This window comes from Tupaia chinensis, unplaced genomic scaffold (genome assembly GCF_000334495.1).
Source record: "Tupaia chinensis unplaced genomic scaffold, TupChi_1.0 Scaffold000605_1, whole genome shotgun sequence".
In the NCBI taxonomy this organism is placed as follows: Eukaryota; Metazoa; Chordata; class Mammalia; order Scandentia; family Tupaiidae; genus Tupaia; species Tupaia belangeri.
In genome coordinates this window covers 162,725-181,797 of record NW_006160123.1, presented here as the reverse complement: position 1 = coordinate 181,797, position 19,073 = coordinate 162,725, and the positions used below count along the sequence as shown (strand labels likewise).

Sequence of the window (19,073 nt, the reverse complement as noted above, 5' to 3'; positions counted from 1 at the left end):
CATCCAGAACCACAATGCACTGGTGGACATTGAAGGAGGAGGCTGAAACTGTTAGAATTGAGGGATTCAAGGAAGGCCAAGGGTGAGAGCTCTCTCAGGCTTTTTTCCCAAGACACAAAGATGGTACACTTGTAGAAAACAAAAGATAAAGTACAAGAGAACTTAAAAAAGTTTGTGGGGAAAATGGATTTAAAATACAAGTTTATTTTGGTGCAAAAAATATTTGAAATCTGGATGGGACACCATGGAATCCCTGGGCCCTGAAAACAGTCTTGAGGAGTCATGCACAAGGCCCAGGGAACTAGCCGTTTGCTGGCATCTCCCCTGCTGCTCCGTTGAAGCCCTGTGAAATTTCAGGTGTGTGCAGAAAGGCACAACGTGCATTTGAACTTGTTCCTTTTCCTGGAGCTTAAAGTCCACATGTCCAGCTCATTGTTCCAGAATTTATAACCCGAAGTCCACGTAGATGTTCCTATAACCCTTGATGTCCTTAAATTTGTTGCTCCTCAGATTAGCTTGAATCTGTCTTTGGCCACTCTTGAAGGGGACAGTCTTCAGAGTGATGCTGGCTTTGTGGTGAGGTTTGAGGACTCCAATGCTGCAACAGAGCATAGAGAATATCAGAAAACCATAGTGATAATAACTCCAAATCCCTTTTCCACTCAGTTTTTTTTTTTTTAAGAGAGAGATTTTTGCTATAGGGCACACATACTTGCCAGAGAGACAGAAAGCAAGAAATCACCCCCAGAGGGGATGGCCACACCACAATCCCTTCTCCTCCATTCTCCTCTCAGGATTTTGAGCACACACGCACATGAGCCTGGCATGACTTTCAAACTGCCGAGTATGGGATGCGAGTTGTGGTCAGCCACGTAATTATGCCATCTGACAGCTCCTCCACTTAGCTTCTTGGTCTCTCCCCTGGGAGCTCACAACTAGAAAAGGATAGTGACAGTCCCAGGATAAATGAACACAAAGGCTGACCACTCCCAACACTTACAGGACCCTCAGCTGTTTCTTGAAGAGGCCACTTCCTTCCATGGTCAGCACACAGTCCTCAACCTGCTCCTCAAGGGGGTTTGAAAATATCACCTGTATGGAGAGCGGCTGGTTCACAACGGCTGCTCCTAGAACCTAAACAGACCCAGAGCAGGGGAGGAGTAGAGAATTAGTCCTTTTCCCCAATGTTGAACCTTCGTGGAAGGCAGTGCTCATAGAGTGGCCGGACATGCCACCCCAAAATATGCCACTTTGGCATAAGAATTGTTTGAGCTGAAAACAATTGAGAAGAAGCAGATATAAGAAAAGCCCTCTATTTGCCTAAGAGCAGTACATAAATTGACAAAGGGGTATTTTTCCCTCTTCTGTCAGGAAGAACAAAAATGAATCACTGAGGCAACGTGAGGCCTTATAAGCCTAGAGATGGCTCCAGTGGCATCAACCCGACACACTTTACTAACTAGCCTTTGACTATCCCAAGTTTCCCATACACTTGCCTTTCCACAATTTGTGACCCCCAGAGACTCAAAGTCTGTCTTGTCACTTCTCCAAAAATGTATCACTTCTTTGCTAAGATGCTAAGCTCATGTTCTAATCAAATCTTTGAGTTCCCCCACTAGGGGGCTTCATGGTCTCACTTGGTAGGGTCCAGGAGACTTGGGGAGACAGCACTGGAAGGAGGGAGGCCCTTGACATCTTCTCACTCAGAAGACCACAGAATGACACAGTAGAAGGGGCCCCTGAAAGCCAGCTGGTCTAATCTCTTCTCTTGCCAGTTCAAGAAACAGAGGCCCCGAACTTGTCCAAAGATGTAAAGTTAGGAAATGGCCAATCAGAGCTGACCTTCAGGCAGGGTCTTCCCAGGTCGAGACCCTCCCTCTGGGCTTATGTTTCCTCATGTTGACCCTGTGGAAGTCCTCACAGCAAGAGAAGGCTCAGGAAAAGAGCTCTCTTTGACTGACTGTCCATGGCCCAGAAGGGTTCATTCATTAGGCCTCTGGTGCTACAAGAGGATGCAGAACTCGCAGATAAAGCTCCCCTCCTGGGGCATCAGAAGATGCAAAGGGAAGGAGGGGCTACTCTCTTGAGCAGGCCCAGGCTGCCCTCTAGGAGGGCTCCACCCCCTCCAAGCCACAGGCCATTTGCAGGGCTCCTGCCTACATTAATCATGATGCTTGGATAAGCTAAGGTGATAATCTTGTCCACCAGGATTTTTCCAGGGGTGTTCTTCTCTTCTCCCAGGGCACTGATGCGGATCAGCTTGTCTGTCGACAGGTACTGGCTGTACTGGGAGTAGGGGATTGTGCAGCGGTGGGTCTTTGCTAAGGGAAAGAACACAAAGAGGAGGTGAAGCGGCAGAGGAAATCAGCTGGTCCTGGCCTGCATCTGGCCAGGAGAAGGCGGAGCCGACGTATACCAAGTGCTGGTGAAGCAGGTACATAGACACATTCCAAGACCCCCAGTGGACCTGAAACCACAGATGGTACCAAACCTTATACATACTATACTTTTTCATATATATATAGATATATACACCTATAATAAAGTTTAATTTATAAATTAGGCACAGTAAAAGGTAAACAGTAATAACTAATAATGAAATAGAACAAGTATAATAATATGCTGTAATAAAAGCTATGTGAATATGATCTCTGTCAAAATATCTTCAGAGCCGACAGGTGGCATGGCGGTTAAGGACCCTGGACTCCCACGTGGCTGACAACGGTTCTAGTCCTGGTCCTGGCGGTTTGCTTTCTTACTTTCCTTTCCTCTCTCTCTCATGCTGTCCCTCTCTGGCCAAATATAAACAAACAAACAAATATAAATAAAGTTAAATAAAAAATAATTCTTGGGAAGAAATCTTGTGAATACAGTATTCACCTATTTTTGGTAACGGGAACCATAGAAAATGAAACCTCCGATAAGAAGGTTTATTATAATACCGCTTTCAGATGAAGACACTGAAGTTAGGGGAGGTGTGACAGTTCGCCTGCGGCTACATGGCTGGGAAGTGGGTGACCTAAGCTGCAACCAAGGACTAGGTGACTCCAAAACTCAGGCTTTCCCCCTAAACTAGCTACTTTCCTTAGAGATATAAAGAAGGGAGAGAGGGAGAGGAGGTGGAAAAGGAGGGGAAAAGGAAGGGAAAAGAAAGGAGAGCAGAGGAGGAAAAGGGAGGAGGAGGAGTCTGTCTGTGCTGGAGGGGACGGTAGGAAGAACGTCATCCCAGAGACTTGTCTCTAGAACCCTGCTGGCTGGTTTGACCCACTGGCATCGACATGGCCAACTCTGTGTACATGGCCTGTCCTATGCCCACACCCAAAGCCCATACCTTCTTCCGAAGTGAGTGTGATGAACACCACGTCCTGCCAGAATGGGGGCAGGGGACTGCCATCATGCAGCAGGGACTGGGCACTCAGGTTCACTTTGAGGTCCTTGAACTGGGATGACATGTTGAGGGCCAGCAGGACAAAGTTTATATCCTGGCCCATGTAGGGTGGGTCGAGCAGCCTGAACTTCAGGGAGATCTGGATGTCAGCAGTTCGAAGGGAAGACGCGCCTGAGCTCCGAGGACTGCCCTGACTCAGGGACACGGGCCCAGCCTGTGAGTCTGCTCGGTGAGGGCCCAGGGACTTCCCAGCATTCAGCTTCTGGAGAGCCTTCAGAAACACCTGTCTCTCCTGGGGGGTACCTGGGAGGACAGAGCATGGCATCAGCTGTGAATCAGGCCAAACCAGAGGTAAGCCTTGGCTGACCACCACCCCCAACACTTTCATCAATATGGAGGGAAGGAGGAGCCAAAACCTGAATTTCCAACAACAAACACTCCCTCCCATTCATCAAGTGCTTTCGAAGAGTCAGGCACTGCTGAGGACTCCTACCTTTCATCTTTATATTGATGATGAGAAATACTACCATTATTATTATTCCATATATGGATGAGGAAAAGGAGGCTCAAAGAGGCCATATCACTTGCTCAAGGAACAATGGACAAGAAGCAAATCTCAGGTGGAAACTAAATCTGCCTGACCCTAAAACCAGTCAACTCTATCCTGCTGGCCTCAAGGGAAAGACAAAAGCCCCCAAATATGAAGAAATAATCTTAAACACAGCAGAGCATGGTCTAATTTTCTGTTCCAGAACCAAATGACTGGTCAGATGTAGATGAATTCTTGGAAATGAATAAACTGAGAAGCACCATAAAAAATTAATAATAGGGATAAGGATCTGGATCTCACATGGCCCACTGTATGGTTCGAGTCCTGGACCCAGCAGCTTGAGAACAAGCCAGGCCATTGTGCATGTGTGCCCAAGATCCTGAGAGGAGACTGGAGAAGGAATTACGGTGTGGCCGTTCCCCAGTTCCCCGTGGGGTGTTATTTCTCACTTTCACTCTCTCTCTCTCTCTCTCTCTCTGGTGAGCACATATGCTCTATACTTAAACTACTACTACTATAAATAAATACATAAATAAAAGAAGACTTGCAGGCAGAGTTCCCAGAGTGGCGTAGACTCCCCCTGCTGAGTCTCTGGGGGAGTCTGTGGCAGGATGTGGGATGTGCAGGAACACTTTCCTTTGAGTCCCTAAAAGTCCCTGAAGTTGCCTTCATTGAGTGCTTGCTGCCCCAGGGACTAGCTTCGCCCCACAATCTCCTGAGACAGACGCCACTCTTATCCACTTGCTCTGGGGGTTGTTCTTTCTCTTAAATAATTCATAACTAATTAACTCTGTCAGAGGGTGTGTGGTGTGACAGGAAGAGAGAGAGAGAGAACCTCCAATGAGCCTGGTCATACCACAGTCCTTTTTCCTCCATTTCTCCATCCCACCAGGATCCCGGGCCCATGTATATATACCAGGACCAGGATCCAAACCAGTCAGCCATGAGAGACCTGGCTTCCTCTGCACAGCGTTTACCACTGCACTATGGGCCTAGTCCTTCTGGGAGTTGTTCTATGCCCGGTTTCAGGCAGAAAAAGATCTTGAGACATTTGCTTGAGTAAGACTGGGCCCTAGGGACCAGCAGATGGTGTAATGGTTACCTCTCTGGACTCCCATGTAGTTGACCGCAGTTCGAGTCCCAGACCTGGTGGCTTAAAACTCACACTGGACACGTGTGCATGTGTGCCCAAAATCCTGAGAGGAGAATGGAGGAGAAGGGGTTGCCATGTGGCCATCCCCCGGGGGGTGATTTTTCACTTTCTGCCTCTCTCTATCTGTCTGGTGAGCACACACACCCTATAGCAAAAATCTCTCTAAAAAAAGAAAATAGAAAAATAAAAAGAGAGTGGGCCCTGAACCAGCAGGTTAAGGCTCTGGCCTTAACATCATCGACCGTGGTTTGAGTCCCAGACCCCGCAGCTTGAAACTCATGCCAGACACACGTGTGTGTGTGAGTGTGCCCAAAATCCTGAGAGGAGACTGGAGGAGAAGAGATTGATGCATAGCCATCATCTCTAGGGAGTGATTTCTCGCTTTCTGTCTCTGTCTCTCTTTGCCTCCTCTGGCAAGCACACATGCCCTATAGCAAAAATCTTTAAAAAAAAAAAAAATTGAGTGGACCCAGAGACAGGGGAATCAGATGAAGTACATCTGTGGTCTGCTCAGCTTCCAGATTCTCTCCTGATGGATGGAAGGAGACAGACTACTCTGACCTAAAAAACCATTGCTGGGACCAGCAGGTGATGTGGTGGTTAAGGCGCTGGACACTCCCACATAGCTGACCACGGTTCAAATCCTGGACCTGGTAGCTTGCTTTCTCACTTTCTCTCTCTCTCTCTCTGTCTCTCTCTGGTCAAATTAAAAAAATAAAATGAATGAATAAATGAAATTAAATAAATAATTCTTTTTTTAAAAAAAGGACCATTGCTGAGCAGAACCCTCAGGCCTGCAAGGCATATGTATAACTCCAGTCCCTCCAAGGTCACAGAAGACCCTGTAGATGTCTGCAGCAAATACTGCCAATACCTTTCAGTGCCATCAGGATCGACTTTCTTTTTCTTTTCTCTTTTTTTTTTTTAAGAGGTTTTTGCCTTAGGGCATGTGCACTTGCCTGAGAGAGAGACAGAGACAGTGAGAAATCACTCCCCTGGGGGATGGCCACGTTGCAATCCCTTCTCTTCTATTCTCCTCCTGGGTTCTTGGGCATGCATGCACATGCACCCAACGTGATTTTCAAGCTACTGGGTTCGGGACTCGAACCATGGTCAGCCATGTAGGAGTTAATAACATAACTGCTAGACCATTTGCTGGCCCCAACAGGCTCTACTTTCAACTTGTAGCTTCTGTGACTGTCTGAGATGTTCTCTGCCACCAGAGCCAGCTCAGCCACACACAGTGCGGGCCAGATGTACTAAGGAATTTACACCCCCAAGGATCAGCCCTCAACCCATGACCTAGGGAGAGCTGGAGGATAAATCCCCTAGCCCCTCTGCCTGCCTCCGGTACTAATCTGTGCTGTTCTACATTTTACAGAGTCAGATTTAGCAAATAAAAATACATAGCCATTGAGCCATTGAATTAGACAAACAGCAAATAATTTGGGACCCACTTCCACTAAAGCATGCTTCATCCTGTATTTTTCCCTGGCAAGCCTATTCCCAGAGCTCCCCGCAGGAGTAAGTTCCAGCTGCCTTGGTGCAGACAGGCTTGAAGATGCACTCTATCTTGGCTTCCTCCTCTTCCCTGTCCCACTCTCTCTCTCTCTTACCAGTATTTCCTGGATTGCCTCACTGGTACTTGCATCCTTTTCTCAGGATTTGTTTTTAGGACAACGCAAGATGACCCCAGAGTCCATCAATGCTGTGGGCCTGGAGGGCTTAAACCTTCATTTCCAATAACAAAGAAGGTATAACTAAGCCAGCCCCTCTGAGAGTCCAGCAAGGAGGAGGGGCGGCGATGGTACTGCTGGGCCTATGTCAATCCTCTGCTGTCAATCCTTTGCTATCCTTTGCTGTGAATCCTCTTCCCAGGCTGGGATTCTGGAGCATCTCTGTGTCGGTCCCAAAGGCCCACATAGACAATCACATGTACCCACTCACAGTCCCCCCAGCAGTTGCTCAGCTACCCTGACCCACCACTCACCCTGATTTGCTCCTGCTCAGACCCTGCCACTGCCAGATCCCAGCTCTGCCTCCTGGCCCTGCTCTGGCCCTCATAGGCTGGATACTTTGCTTGGCTCCTTGGTAGTTGGACTTAGTGCTTAGCCTTCCTCAATTCCTAAGAATTTGACTGCACCCAACCCTTTTAGCCTCTGCTTTGGCCCTGGCTAAGAAGTCCCTTCCAAGGCTCTCACCTCAGAATATCCTCTGACCCTGCTGTCCCCCAGTAGGTGGGAGTAGGAGTGAACCTGTGACCTTACATCAACCTGGTTGCTGGTTAGTGATCTGGCCTGTCTTTTAAACACTTAGTAAACACAATTAGTGGGCTGGACAGTGGTACAGAGGTAAAATCTGAACCTCTGTGAGGATGACCCACAAGGGAAGGTCCTGGCTTTGCACCCAGAGACCTTTCTGAGTACGCCAGGATCCAGGGCTGGCTGAGGCTGGGGTGGATTGCAGTATCAGGACCCTCTTGGGGTTGCTCTCTCTCTCCCTCTATCTCTTGTTCATGGAAGAAAGAAATTAACTTTGGGAGGATGTTGTGGCTAAGTCGCTGGACATTTCCACATGACTGACCACGGTTTGAGTCTGAAATCTGATGATTGCTTTCTCACTTTCCCTCCCTTTCTCTCTCTCTCTCTTTCTGTGTCTCTCTCTGGTCAAATGAAAATAAATGAATGAGTAAATAAAATTAAATAAATAATTATTTAAAAAGAAATAAATTAACTTCAAAAACCATAATTAATTAAAAAATAAGCTAAATAAAAGAAACTAAATTAGTCTGAGAGAGTTACTAAGTGCCCTGCCATCCTCAGTGGGAGGCTGATTTTTTTTTGTTTTTTTTGAGAGGTTTTCACTATAGGGCGCGTGCGCTCGCCAGACAGACAGACAGAGAGAGAGAGACAGAAAGAGAGAAATCACCCCCCAGGGTGGGATGGTCACGCCGCAATCCCTTCTCCTCCATTCTCCTCTCGGGATCTTGGGCACGCACGCACGTGCACCCAGTGTGAGTTTTAAGCCACCGGGTCCAGGACTCGAACCGCGGTCGACTACGTGGGAGTCCAGCGACATAGCCATTACGCTAACTGCTGGTCCCTGGGAGGCTGATTTTTTTAGGGAAGCAGGGCAAAGAAGTCCCGTTTTGTCTGTGGAATGCCTATGAATGGCTCTACAGTCAACACGCACCTCTTCTGGAGGGAGCTCCCTGGCCTGCAGGGTGGGGGACAAGAAAGAAGTGAGGCAGTGGGAACGCCCCAAATGGAACCTTAAAGTGGAATGACTGAGGAGACGCGGACCTGGGTCTTGTCCCGCAGGTGCTCTCTGACTGGCTCCCTGCACAGGACTGGGACTCTGAGTGGGACTGGCTTAGCCGTACCTTCTTCATACTTGTAGTTCTCTGTGATGTCATCCCGCTCGTCACCCTGGATGCTCTTAGTGCTGATCATATTGCCAACAGTACTCGTGTCCCGGTGGAGTCTCTGCTCTGTCCCTCTGTAGACCAACCAGGACATGCAGTCAGCATTCACCATAGAGAATGCAAAGGGTGTGTCATAGTTCAGATCCACTTCTCCTTCCTTGATGGCTCTGACCGAGGCTGGGCCACAGCAGTAGAGGCCTGAAGGAGAACAGGAGAGCCTCGGTGGGCCGTTCGTTGCAGGGCCAGGCAGGGGCAGGGGCACCTTCTGTGGGAGTAGGTCTTGCCTTTCTTCGCAGAGCCTCACCATTGCTTGTCTCCTGAGGTGTGGCGTCCAGCACCTGCCAGCCTCCAAATCCAGGAGGGAGGTCTGTTCGGGCCATCCAGCACTCATTCCAGACGTGGAAATTCCTGAAGGAGAGCCAGGCAAGTGAGTGTCAAGTGAAGCTAAGGGAACGGTTGTACTTCTTGTTCTTTTAGAGTGAGGGAGCGGGTGGATGAGCAGATGAACTGTTAGTGAGGAAGACAGACTCAGCACACCACAGGGCTTGAGGCCTCTGTGGGTGAATTGTGATGGCTCTTCCCCCGTGAGCCTGCATTTGTTTGCCCAGAAAAGAGCTTCACTCTGATTCTTTGTGGGCAGAAAGTAAAGGCTTCCAGAAGCCACTGAAGTCAGAAATCCTTTGTTTTTTCAAAATGGTCTTCAGGGCCCTTTTCCTAAGTGTTGTGGCCTCATAGAGGCATTCGTGGTCTCTAGGTCCAGCAGAAGGCCCTCTGTGGTCAGAGCCATAGCCTGAGTACTAGACGGGGGAGATGACAAAGCTCAGGGCAGAGCTCTTATCATGGAGGATTCTAAACCCCAAGTGAGCTCCCTTTGGCCATCTTCCAGTTCAACACTGGCAAGGGGAATAGAGGAGGGGCTGCTAGGGGCTGTGGGTAGAGGACTTGAGGGGCAGCAGGCTCGTGGGCGTGGACCTGCTCTACTTCCTGATAGTGGGGTTTGGCTCTGACCGTGGGCCTAGAAGTAGACTGAAAGGTTGTTTCTCACCAGACCGTATCCTTCTTCTTATTCTCCAAAATCCTGCCCGTGTTGTCATAATACTCATCTATGATCAGATTTCCATCTGTGTCATGGCCAGAGTCAAAGTTGGTGACTACACGGGTGGGGATCCCCAGGCATCTCATCACTGCAGAAAGGGCAGAAAAAAAGCACCCGTGAGCTGTGGATTCAGAACTCTATAGAGTTCTGGGCTTAGGGCCCAGGACTTAGGGAAATCATTCATCTGGCATCTGCAGGACTAGGCAGGAGCTGTTTGGAGTACTGCGTTGGTGACATTTCCAACCTCCTTCCCCACTTCCTGAGTTCATGGGAAAAACTCCCTATGTACCCCATGAGCTGAAACTCCTTTACGTCCTAACTAAGCAAAGGTTAAGATGCCATCTGCTCGGGGCAGCAGGTGGCATAGTAATTAAGGCACTGGGCTCCCACATGGCTGACCACGGTTTGAGCCCCAGACCCGACGGCTTGAAACTCACACCATGTGCATGTGCATGCATGCCCAAAAATCCTGAGAGAAGAATGGAGGAGAAGGGATTCTGGTATGGTCATCCCTCCAGGGGATGATTTCTCACTTTTTATCTCCTTGTCTGTCTCTCTTAGGTGAGCACATGTGCCCTATAGAAAAATCACTCTTAGTAAGTGAATAAATAAGTAAGTAAATAAAGATGCTATCTGCTCAAACAAGCACTGCCAGACCCAAGCGAAAGTCCAGGATATCGTCAGTTTTCCTGCCCGTGCCAGCAGGGTGGGACAGGCCTGTCTCTCCTTTGGCAAGACTTGGGCCTTACAGTCTCACTTCTCTCCTAGACATAAATCTCCATCGTTAAGCCAAGTAGAAGGCATTCTAGTTTTTCCTGTGGTTAAGGTACTGGGCCGCGATCATCAGAGTCTCAAGCAAGGAGTTCTGAGGCTCAGATATCCCCTTTCTCCTTGGTATTCTCTTGGAGCTCTCCCAAGGAAAGCCTCACAGGTCAAGCCAGAAAGGCAAAGCAACCATGTAACCAAAGTTTAGAAAACTGAGTCTGACCTGGTAGAGAACTTCTGTCTTTATTGTCTTTATGACTGAGGAGCATTGGTTGCCTTGGTCATCCAACCTCTTTGCCTTATCCTCTGCCATATTTACCCCATTCTGTGATTCTGTGCTCTTATAAGTATAGGAATATCCCCCAGCCCATCCCACCACCAGATCCCCTGGGGATTCCTGTCCCCTCCAGTCCAGCAGTGACAGCCCACCTAATTCAATTATAATAACAACAAAAACAACCGTATCTATGAGCCAGACCCAGTATTTCACACACCTTAGGACAGCTCTGCATGGTAGCATGATACTATCACGATTTTGAAGATGAACATTCACAGGCTAAGAAAAGTTGACCGAAGTCACATAGCTAGGAAGGACAAAGCTATCATTCAATTTCTGGTCTCACTACAAAGCTTGCAGTGAGTACTGAGGCTACCTCTCAGGAGTATGTACCCAACTCAGCATTCTAGTAATTTTATCTAATTATGCATCCCAAGCATTTTCAGTAGGTTATCAACTATTTTCCAAAAGCAAGATTTCTAGTGGTAGTTATTTCTAGACATTTACTTAGTGTCCAATTTTTCCCCTTTTGAAAATAATACTGTGGTGAGTAGCTTTATAGATCACTATCCCTCCCTTTACCTTGCCGTTGGGATCGATTCCAAAAGACAAAGTGACTCAAGATGAGTTTTTTTTTTTTTTTAAAGAATTATCTAACTTTATTTATTCATTCATTCATTTAATTTGACCAGAGAGAGACAGAGAAAGAACAAGAGAGAGAGAGAGAGAAAGTGAGAAAGTAAGCCACCAGGTTCAGGACTCGAACTGTGGTTGGCCATGTGGGAGTGTCCAGCGTCTTAACCACCACACCACCTGCTGGTCCCCTCAAAATGAGTTTTAAAAAATTTTAAAAAGGCGGGACCAGCAGTTGGCATAATGGCTCTGTCGCTGGACTCCCATGTAGTCGATCATGGTTCGAGTCCCAGACCTGGTGGCTTAAACTCACGCTGGGCTCGTGTGTGCGCGTGCCTGAGATCACGAGAGGAGAATGGAGGAGAAGGGACTGCGGCGTGACCATCCCCCCCGGAGGGTGATTTCTTGCTTTCTATCTCTCTCTGTCATTCTGGTGAGCGCATGTGCCCTATAACGAAAACCTCTCCAAATAAAAAAAAGAGAAAAAGAAAAAAATTGTAAAAAGAGAGAAATATTTATAAGGACTTTTCACACATACCACTGTTATTTGTCATTTAAAAAATGTTTATAACTTTTCACTTAAATGTTTAATTGCCCACTAACCCTCTCCAGGCCAGGGTGGATGTAGCCCAGGAAGGCGAGCAGAGAAGTCCAGAGGACAGCCTTGAGCTCTCCCTTGAATGGCAGGTCTGAGCAGGTCTGAACAGGTCTAGGACAGGCTTTGGGCAGTGATGGGGAGGGGGTGGAGGTGACACAGGACAGCCTCAGAGAGGACAGTGAAGATTGAAAAACTGCCAATGAAGGGGCCTGGATTGGGAGTGAGGCAAGAGAGGCACATCACCTCGGCACATTTATGCTAAACGCACAGTCAGGAGAGAGGATGGCACTCATAGTACAAGAGAACATACTGTCGAGGGGACAGGGAGACAGGGCAGGGAGCAAGCCTCCTTCCATTCTTCATTCTGACTGAAGAATTCATGCACGGCCTTGTGAAGCAGCAAGAGTTTAACTGCAGTAAAACATGGTTTCACGGGCGCTTTTCCACCCTAAAACAAGTGATTGGTCCTACAGCACTTTGAAGTTCTCTTTTAGACTAGAGCATGTGGCTTACAATGATTTGTTGACAAGCTGTCTTCTTGAGGGAAGGCACTGTGTGCTAGTCATCTTTATTGGGTTCCCCCATTAAACACACAGGACAAAGGGGCTGGCAGGTAGCATGTTGGTTAAGGCACTGGACTCCCACATGGCCAACTGCTATTTGAGTCCCGGATCTGGTGGCTTGCTTTCTCACTTTCCCTTCTCTCTTTGTCTCTCTGGTCAAATTAAAAAATGATAATAATAAATAAAAGTAAATAATTCTTTAAAAAATAATAAGAAGAAAAAAACACAGGACAAGACCTATAGTTTAGGCTATCACGAAGTCATATTTGAACTGCTCTCTCTCATCTGCAAAGACAGTGAAATAAAATCTTATTTGTTTCATTAGTGGTGTCTTAAATATGAAAGGTTCGTCTTCTGTTTTCTATGATAATCTCCAGTCTCCTTTCTTGTACCAGGCCCAGACCCTGGTAAGGGGATGGGTAGTTCGGAATTAAACCAGGAAGTAAAAGTGAGAACAGTCTATGGAGAAATAGGAAGCGGAATCAAGGATAATAACATCTAAAAGGCTAAGCACAGCGCAAAGGACCTACATAACACGGACTACGCGTTAGACAAAAAACGGCAACTCAGGGGATGGTATTAGGCAGTTTCCATAGAGCTGTGAGACCTTCTTTGTGGCAGAGAGGATTTGTATGGGCTATCATGGGAATCTTAAATGATAGACCCTTTCACAAAGGGCACTCTGGTAGTCCACTCCCTTCATCCTCACAGAAGTCGATCACCAGGACCAAGAGACAAAAAGAAAATAAATGTATCTGCTTACGTGGGGATGGACACATAAGAAGTCAGCTTTAAAAGGAAAATCCTCTTAACATGAAAATGCATGTATTCGTGACCCGGGGCTGACTGAGCCTGGGAGTGAATTGTGGCATGAAGACCTCTTTGGGGGTGCCCTGCTCACTCATGGAAGAAATAAATAAATAAACCTTTCTTTCTTTCTTTTTTTTTTTTTTTAGAAAGGGACACTCTAGCCAGACATGTATAATTTGAATATTTCAAGTCTTTATATAGACACTCTAGCCAAAAATGTATAATTTGAATATTTCAAGTCTTTATATTTAACTTCTAATTACAAAATATAGAAAAACACAAGAACATACAAAATACAATGAATACTAGGATAAATTAATGACATAGAGTTCTATAGGACAACTGTTCCAATATTTCAACAAATTTGCATATTAAATAAAAGATTTATTCTACATTAAAAGGAACACAAAGGACCATGCAACCAGATGCAATGCTTGGTTCCAGATTAGACTCTGGTTTGGACAAGCTAACTGTACAGGAAAGACTGTAGCCTCACCCCCGCCCTTTCCCCAACATAAAGCCCATGTCAGCAAGGGCCAGCCCACCTCAACCTGGTATCAAGAGCAACATCAACATGCTACATTGGTAGCATATACCCTTGATATAATCCAATGAGACTGGCACTCTATCTTTGTGGTCTTCCTCCCCAAAACACACAACTCTAGTCCAGTTGTGAGAAAAATATGAGACATATCTTAACTGAGGAACTTCCGGGAGGTAGCTTCTAGACTACAACTTAGGAAGTAGGAGCCCAAGCGGAGCTCAACAGTCCTACTGAGTTGAAGAGTTGAGATTACTCAAGGAAATCAAAGTCACTTGAATTTGCAGGATAGCGGAGTATGAAAGGAAGAGAGCTGAAGAGACATAATATTCCAGAGATCTGCAGAGAAGTCCCTTCAAGGCTTTGACTGAGTGATGATCTGTGCAAGTACGGGGATGAAATTTCAGGAGGCCAGATAAAGCAATAAAGTGGAAAGACCTCAGGGCATTTGGTATAGTCCTCCAAAAAGTTATAACTTACTAGTGATGCTGAGTTAAGCTTAGAGTGAAGACTGTTCTGGACGCATCATAATAAAGGAGTTATTGGTTAAAAGAGCTGGATCCCACAAAGCTGAATGTGTGGTTCGAAACCAAAACTGGGGGACTGAAAACTACGCTGTACATGTGCAAAATCTTGAAAGGAGGAAAAAGTGGGGGCAAAGGGATAGTGGTATGACTATTCTCCATGGGGAGTGATTTCATCTTATCTTTCTCTCTCTCTCTCTCTGATGAGTACATGTACCATCTGAAAATTTTTTTTAAATAAAATAAAAAGCAAGGCTCCAAAGGCTCAGACTGATTTGCAAGGAACTTATTGGTATATTACAACAAAGTCCTTTAAACAACATAATACAATGACCAGCATCCAATCAAAAATTACCAGGCATGTAAAGAAATGGGGCAATATGACCTATAATCAGGAGAAAAGCCAATCAATAGAATTATAAGAAATGACAGAGACATTGTATTTAACAGACAAGGACCTAAGAAAGCTATTTAAAATTTTTATTTATTTAATTTTTTAATTATTATTATTCTTAAAATTTGTTATAGGGCATGTGTGCTCACCAGGGAGAGACATAGAGAGAGAAAGTAAGAAAGCAAGACGCCAGGTCTGGGACTCGAATAGTTGTCAGCTATGTCAGAATCCAGTGTCTTAACCACCACACCAACTGCTGGTCCCAAAAGATCAATTTTAAATATTATAAATATGCTCTAGAGGAGGTAGAAGAAAATATGAAAATCATAAGAAGAGAAATAGGAGATAGAAAAGACCCAATTATGGGGGCTGGTGGGTGGCATGGCAGTTGAGGTGTTGGACTTCCACATGACCGACAACAGTTCAAGTCATGGACCTGGCAGCTTCCCTTCTCACTTTCCCTTTCTCTCTGTTTCTCTCTGATGAGTATATGTGCCCTTCAGCAAATTAAAAATAATAATAATAATAATAAATTAAATTAAATTAAATTAAATATTTCTTTAAAAGAGAAAAAGACCTAGTTAGAGTTCTAAAGATGAAAAATACAATCTATGACATGCCAGCTATAGTAACAAGTGCTGGCCACTTCTGCCATGTGGGAGGCTCATTTCAAATCCTGGCCCATCCTAAAAAGCCTGGTGCAGTGTCACGTACCTGTAGTTTCAGCTGCTTGGGAGGCTGAGACATAAAACATGGTGAGACCCTGTCTAAGAAATAACACCACACACACACAAAATACAATATATAAAACCAAAAACATATCAAAGAAAATAACAATTTTTTTTGGTGAGAACAAATTTAAAAATACATTACTACATATTAAACGCATTAAATATGGGATAGGTGGAGGTAAATGCAAGTGAGCTATGTGATAAAATGGGGACAATAATTAATTTTGTAGAATAGAGGCCTGAAGTAGACCAAGTGTGATAATTACCACAAAGTGAGGAATATGATTAATTCAATCCTAAATATTTCAAGGAGGGACAAGCAAATGATGTGGTGGTTAAGGCGGCTAGTCCCACATGGCTGACTGCAAGGTTTGGGCCTTGGATTCCATGGCTTGAAATACATGCCAGGCATGTGTGTGTGTCCAAAGTCTTGAGAGGAGACTGGAGGAGGGAACCAGCAGTTAGCATAATGGCTATGTCGCTGGACTCCCACGTAGTCGACCGCGGTTCGTGTCCCGGACCCGGTGGCTTAAAACTCACGCCGGGCGCGCGTGCATGCGTGCCCAAAATCCTGAGAGGAGAATAGAGGAGAAGGGATTGCGGCATGACCATCCCCCATAGGGGGTGATTTCTCGCTTTCTGTCTCTCTGTCTCTGTCTGTCTGGTGAGCGCACACGCCCTATAGCGAAAACCTCTCCAAAAAAAAAAAAAAAGAGAGGAGACTGGAGGAGAAGCAATTGCAGTGTGGCTATCCCCTGGAGGGTAATTCCTTACTTTATCTCTCTCTGGCAAACTCATGCACTCTATAGCAAAAACTAAAACAAAACAACAGCAATGATAACAAAATTCCAAGGAAGAATAAAAGGAAATAAAGGGGAAGAAATGTGGTAGAGAGAATGGGGGACTAAGTTTAGGAACTATCTAGGACAAAGCCCAACCAAATCTCTGGAACCCAAGAGATAGAGACTAAAACAGCATCAGACTAATTAAAAAGGAGGCACTCATATAAAACTACATGCCAGGCATCTTTCTAAATACTATCAATCCTATGAGAGAGCATTCCAAACAATCTTATCGTCTCATAAATTAATGGAAAATAAGAGTAGATTTGTGCTTAAGCCAAAACATTGCACAGAAGAGTTTGGACTGAGATAAAAAGAGATGTTGGGGCAAAATAACACACCATAGCCTTGGGTGAGGTTCCTTCATTCAGACTAAGGGCTCAGTAAAAACAATGAAAATAAGAGTTATTGTATTGTTATTGAAGATGAGGTACATCACGGAGGCTAATACACAACTGAATCAGAAGAAATAATGGATAACATCTAGCCCAGGAGTTTGCAAAGAAAGTTTTTTTTTTTTTTTGAGAGGTTTTTCACTATAGGGCACGTGCGCTCGCTAGACAGACAGAGAGAGACATAGAGATAGAAAGCGAGAAATCACCCCCCAGGGGGGATGGTCACGCCTCAATCCCTTCTCCTCCATTCTCCTCTCGGGATCTTGGGCACGCACGCACACGTGCCCGGCGTGAGCTTTAAGCCACCGGGTCCGGGACGTGAACCGCGGTCGACTACGTGGGAGTCCAGCGACATAGCCATTACACTAACTCCTGGTTCCCTGCAAAGAAAGTTTTAAACAGAGGACCCTACATGCAAACCAAATCCTAAGAGGTTATCCGATGTGTAGAAGACATACAAGTGGATTCGCTCTTTACACCACACCATGGCTCCTGGGGCTCAGGGTTCTATTTTCCCTCTCTTTTAGATAGGGTCTTGCTATGGTGATCCTCCTGCCTCGGCCTCACAGCTGGGACTACAGGTGCTTGCCGCATATCTGGCTCTTTCTAAGGCTGGGTCTCCCTATGTTGTCCAGGCCAACCATAAGCTCAGGATCCTCTTGCCCCAACCTCCCCAAGTAGCTGGGATACAGGTGCATGCCACCACATCTAGGGCTCTATTTACAGAAGAGGGGATGATGCCCAGAGACACACATTAGTGTCTTCCAGCATTCAGTCTAAATCCTTGCTGCCCCATTCCTTCGTGAGTCCATGTAGTTACAGGCAAGAACAGACCCGGTATGTTTCCCAGGATGCCAGGTCTTTTCTTAACTTTCTTGAGATATAATTCATGTACCATAAAATTCGTCCTTTAAAATATGCAATTCAGTGGTTTGCAGTATATTCACAGGTTGTGCAATAATTCCCACTACCTAATTCCAGAACATTTTCATCACTTCAAAAAGAAACCCTGTATCCAACAGCAGTCACTCCCCAGTATCGCCTCCCCTTAGCCCTAAGCAACCACCAATCTACTTGCTGTCTCTGAATTTGCTTATTTTAGGCATTTCATGTGTATGGAATTGTCCAATCTGTGGCTTTCCACACCTGGCTTTGTAAGAATTTTCAGATAAAAGAACATCGGTCTCCTCTGTCCTTTGTTATGATGTGAGGCATCCAGGCTACTTCCCAGACCTCAGCCAAAAGCTAAAGGGTCCCAATCTCATCAAGGAAGACGTCAAGGAAAGGATGGTCAGAACAGGAAGAGCCCAGTGGTTGAGAGCTCTGGAATGACTGGCTCTGAGCACAGGAGGAGTAGGTGAGAGATATCTCTGAAATTCTGAGGAAACAGCTAACTAAGCGGATGCCAAGGAAGCAGCCCACCCATAAATACTATGACTGTATTTTTGATGCATATAAAGCATCCTTTAGTGATTTTTTTTTTGAGAAATTTTTCTATAGGGTGCAAGAACTCACTAGAGAGACAGAGAGATAGAGGGACAGAAAGCAAGAAATCACGCCCTTGGTTGGATGGTCATGACACAATCCCTTCTCCTCAGTTCTCTCAGGATCTTGGGCATGCTTGCACATGTGCCTGACATGAGTTTCAACCCACCAGGTACAGGATTTAAACCTATGTCAGCCACATAAGAGTTTAGCACTTTAACCACTATGCCACCTGCTGACCCCAGTGGTTTAAGTGAGAAAAGTTGAAATGAATACGCTAACATAACACACCGGATATGGGAGGGTCCAGAGTTTGGATCCCAGGTAAACCTGAACATTCTGGGAACACCGGTAGGTATGTCTGTGATCCTGGTTGACTAGATGACAGCCCCTGCCGAGGGCCCCCTTCTGTCCCTCTCTCCCTCTCTCTCTCGATAAACTTAAAATAAAAGGAGACATCACTAGGATCATTGGGAGGCAGGGCTGCAGCGGGGAGAGTTCACTGCTAAGACAAATGAGAGTCACTTGGTCACTTTAAGCTTCGTTTTTCTCATCTGTCAAATGGCTGTAATGGTATCTACTTCTCAGGCGGTTGTGAGAGTTAGAAATAACGAAAGTAGGAAACCAGCAGTTAGTGTAATGGCTATGTTGCTGGATTCCCACGTAGTCGACCGCGGTTCGTGTCCCGGACCCGGTGGCTTAAAACTCACGCCGGGTGCGTGTGCGTGCGTGCCCAAGATCCCGAGAGGAGAATGGAGGAGAAGGGATTGCGGCGTGACCATCCCCCCTGGGGGGTGATTTCTCGCTTTCTGTTGCTATGTCTCTCTCTGTCTGTCTGGCGAGCGCACGCACCCTACAGTGAAAATCTCTCAAAAAAAAAAAAAAAAAAAAAAAAAAAAACAAA

The 19,073-nt window shown here is 46.0% G+C and overlaps 1 protein-coding gene across 1 annotated transcript in view; it reads right to left on the bottom strand.

The window, feature by feature from the left end:
* Positions 1–444: 444 nt before the first annotated feature.
* Positions 445–19,073, bottom strand: part of TGM5 (transglutaminase 5) — a 21,799-nt gene continuing 3,170 nt past the window's right edge. Inside the window, 7 exon segments of the mRNA XM_027775846.1 lie at positions 445–598; positions 1,001–1,134; positions 2,161–2,321; positions 3,332–3,691; positions 8,474–8,713; positions 8,820–8,923; positions 9,561–9,699. Of these exon segments, the coding sequence (XP_027631647.1) occupies positions 445–598; positions 1,001–1,134; positions 2,161–2,321; positions 3,332–3,691; positions 8,474–8,713; positions 8,820–8,923; positions 9,561–9,699 (1,292 nt within the window).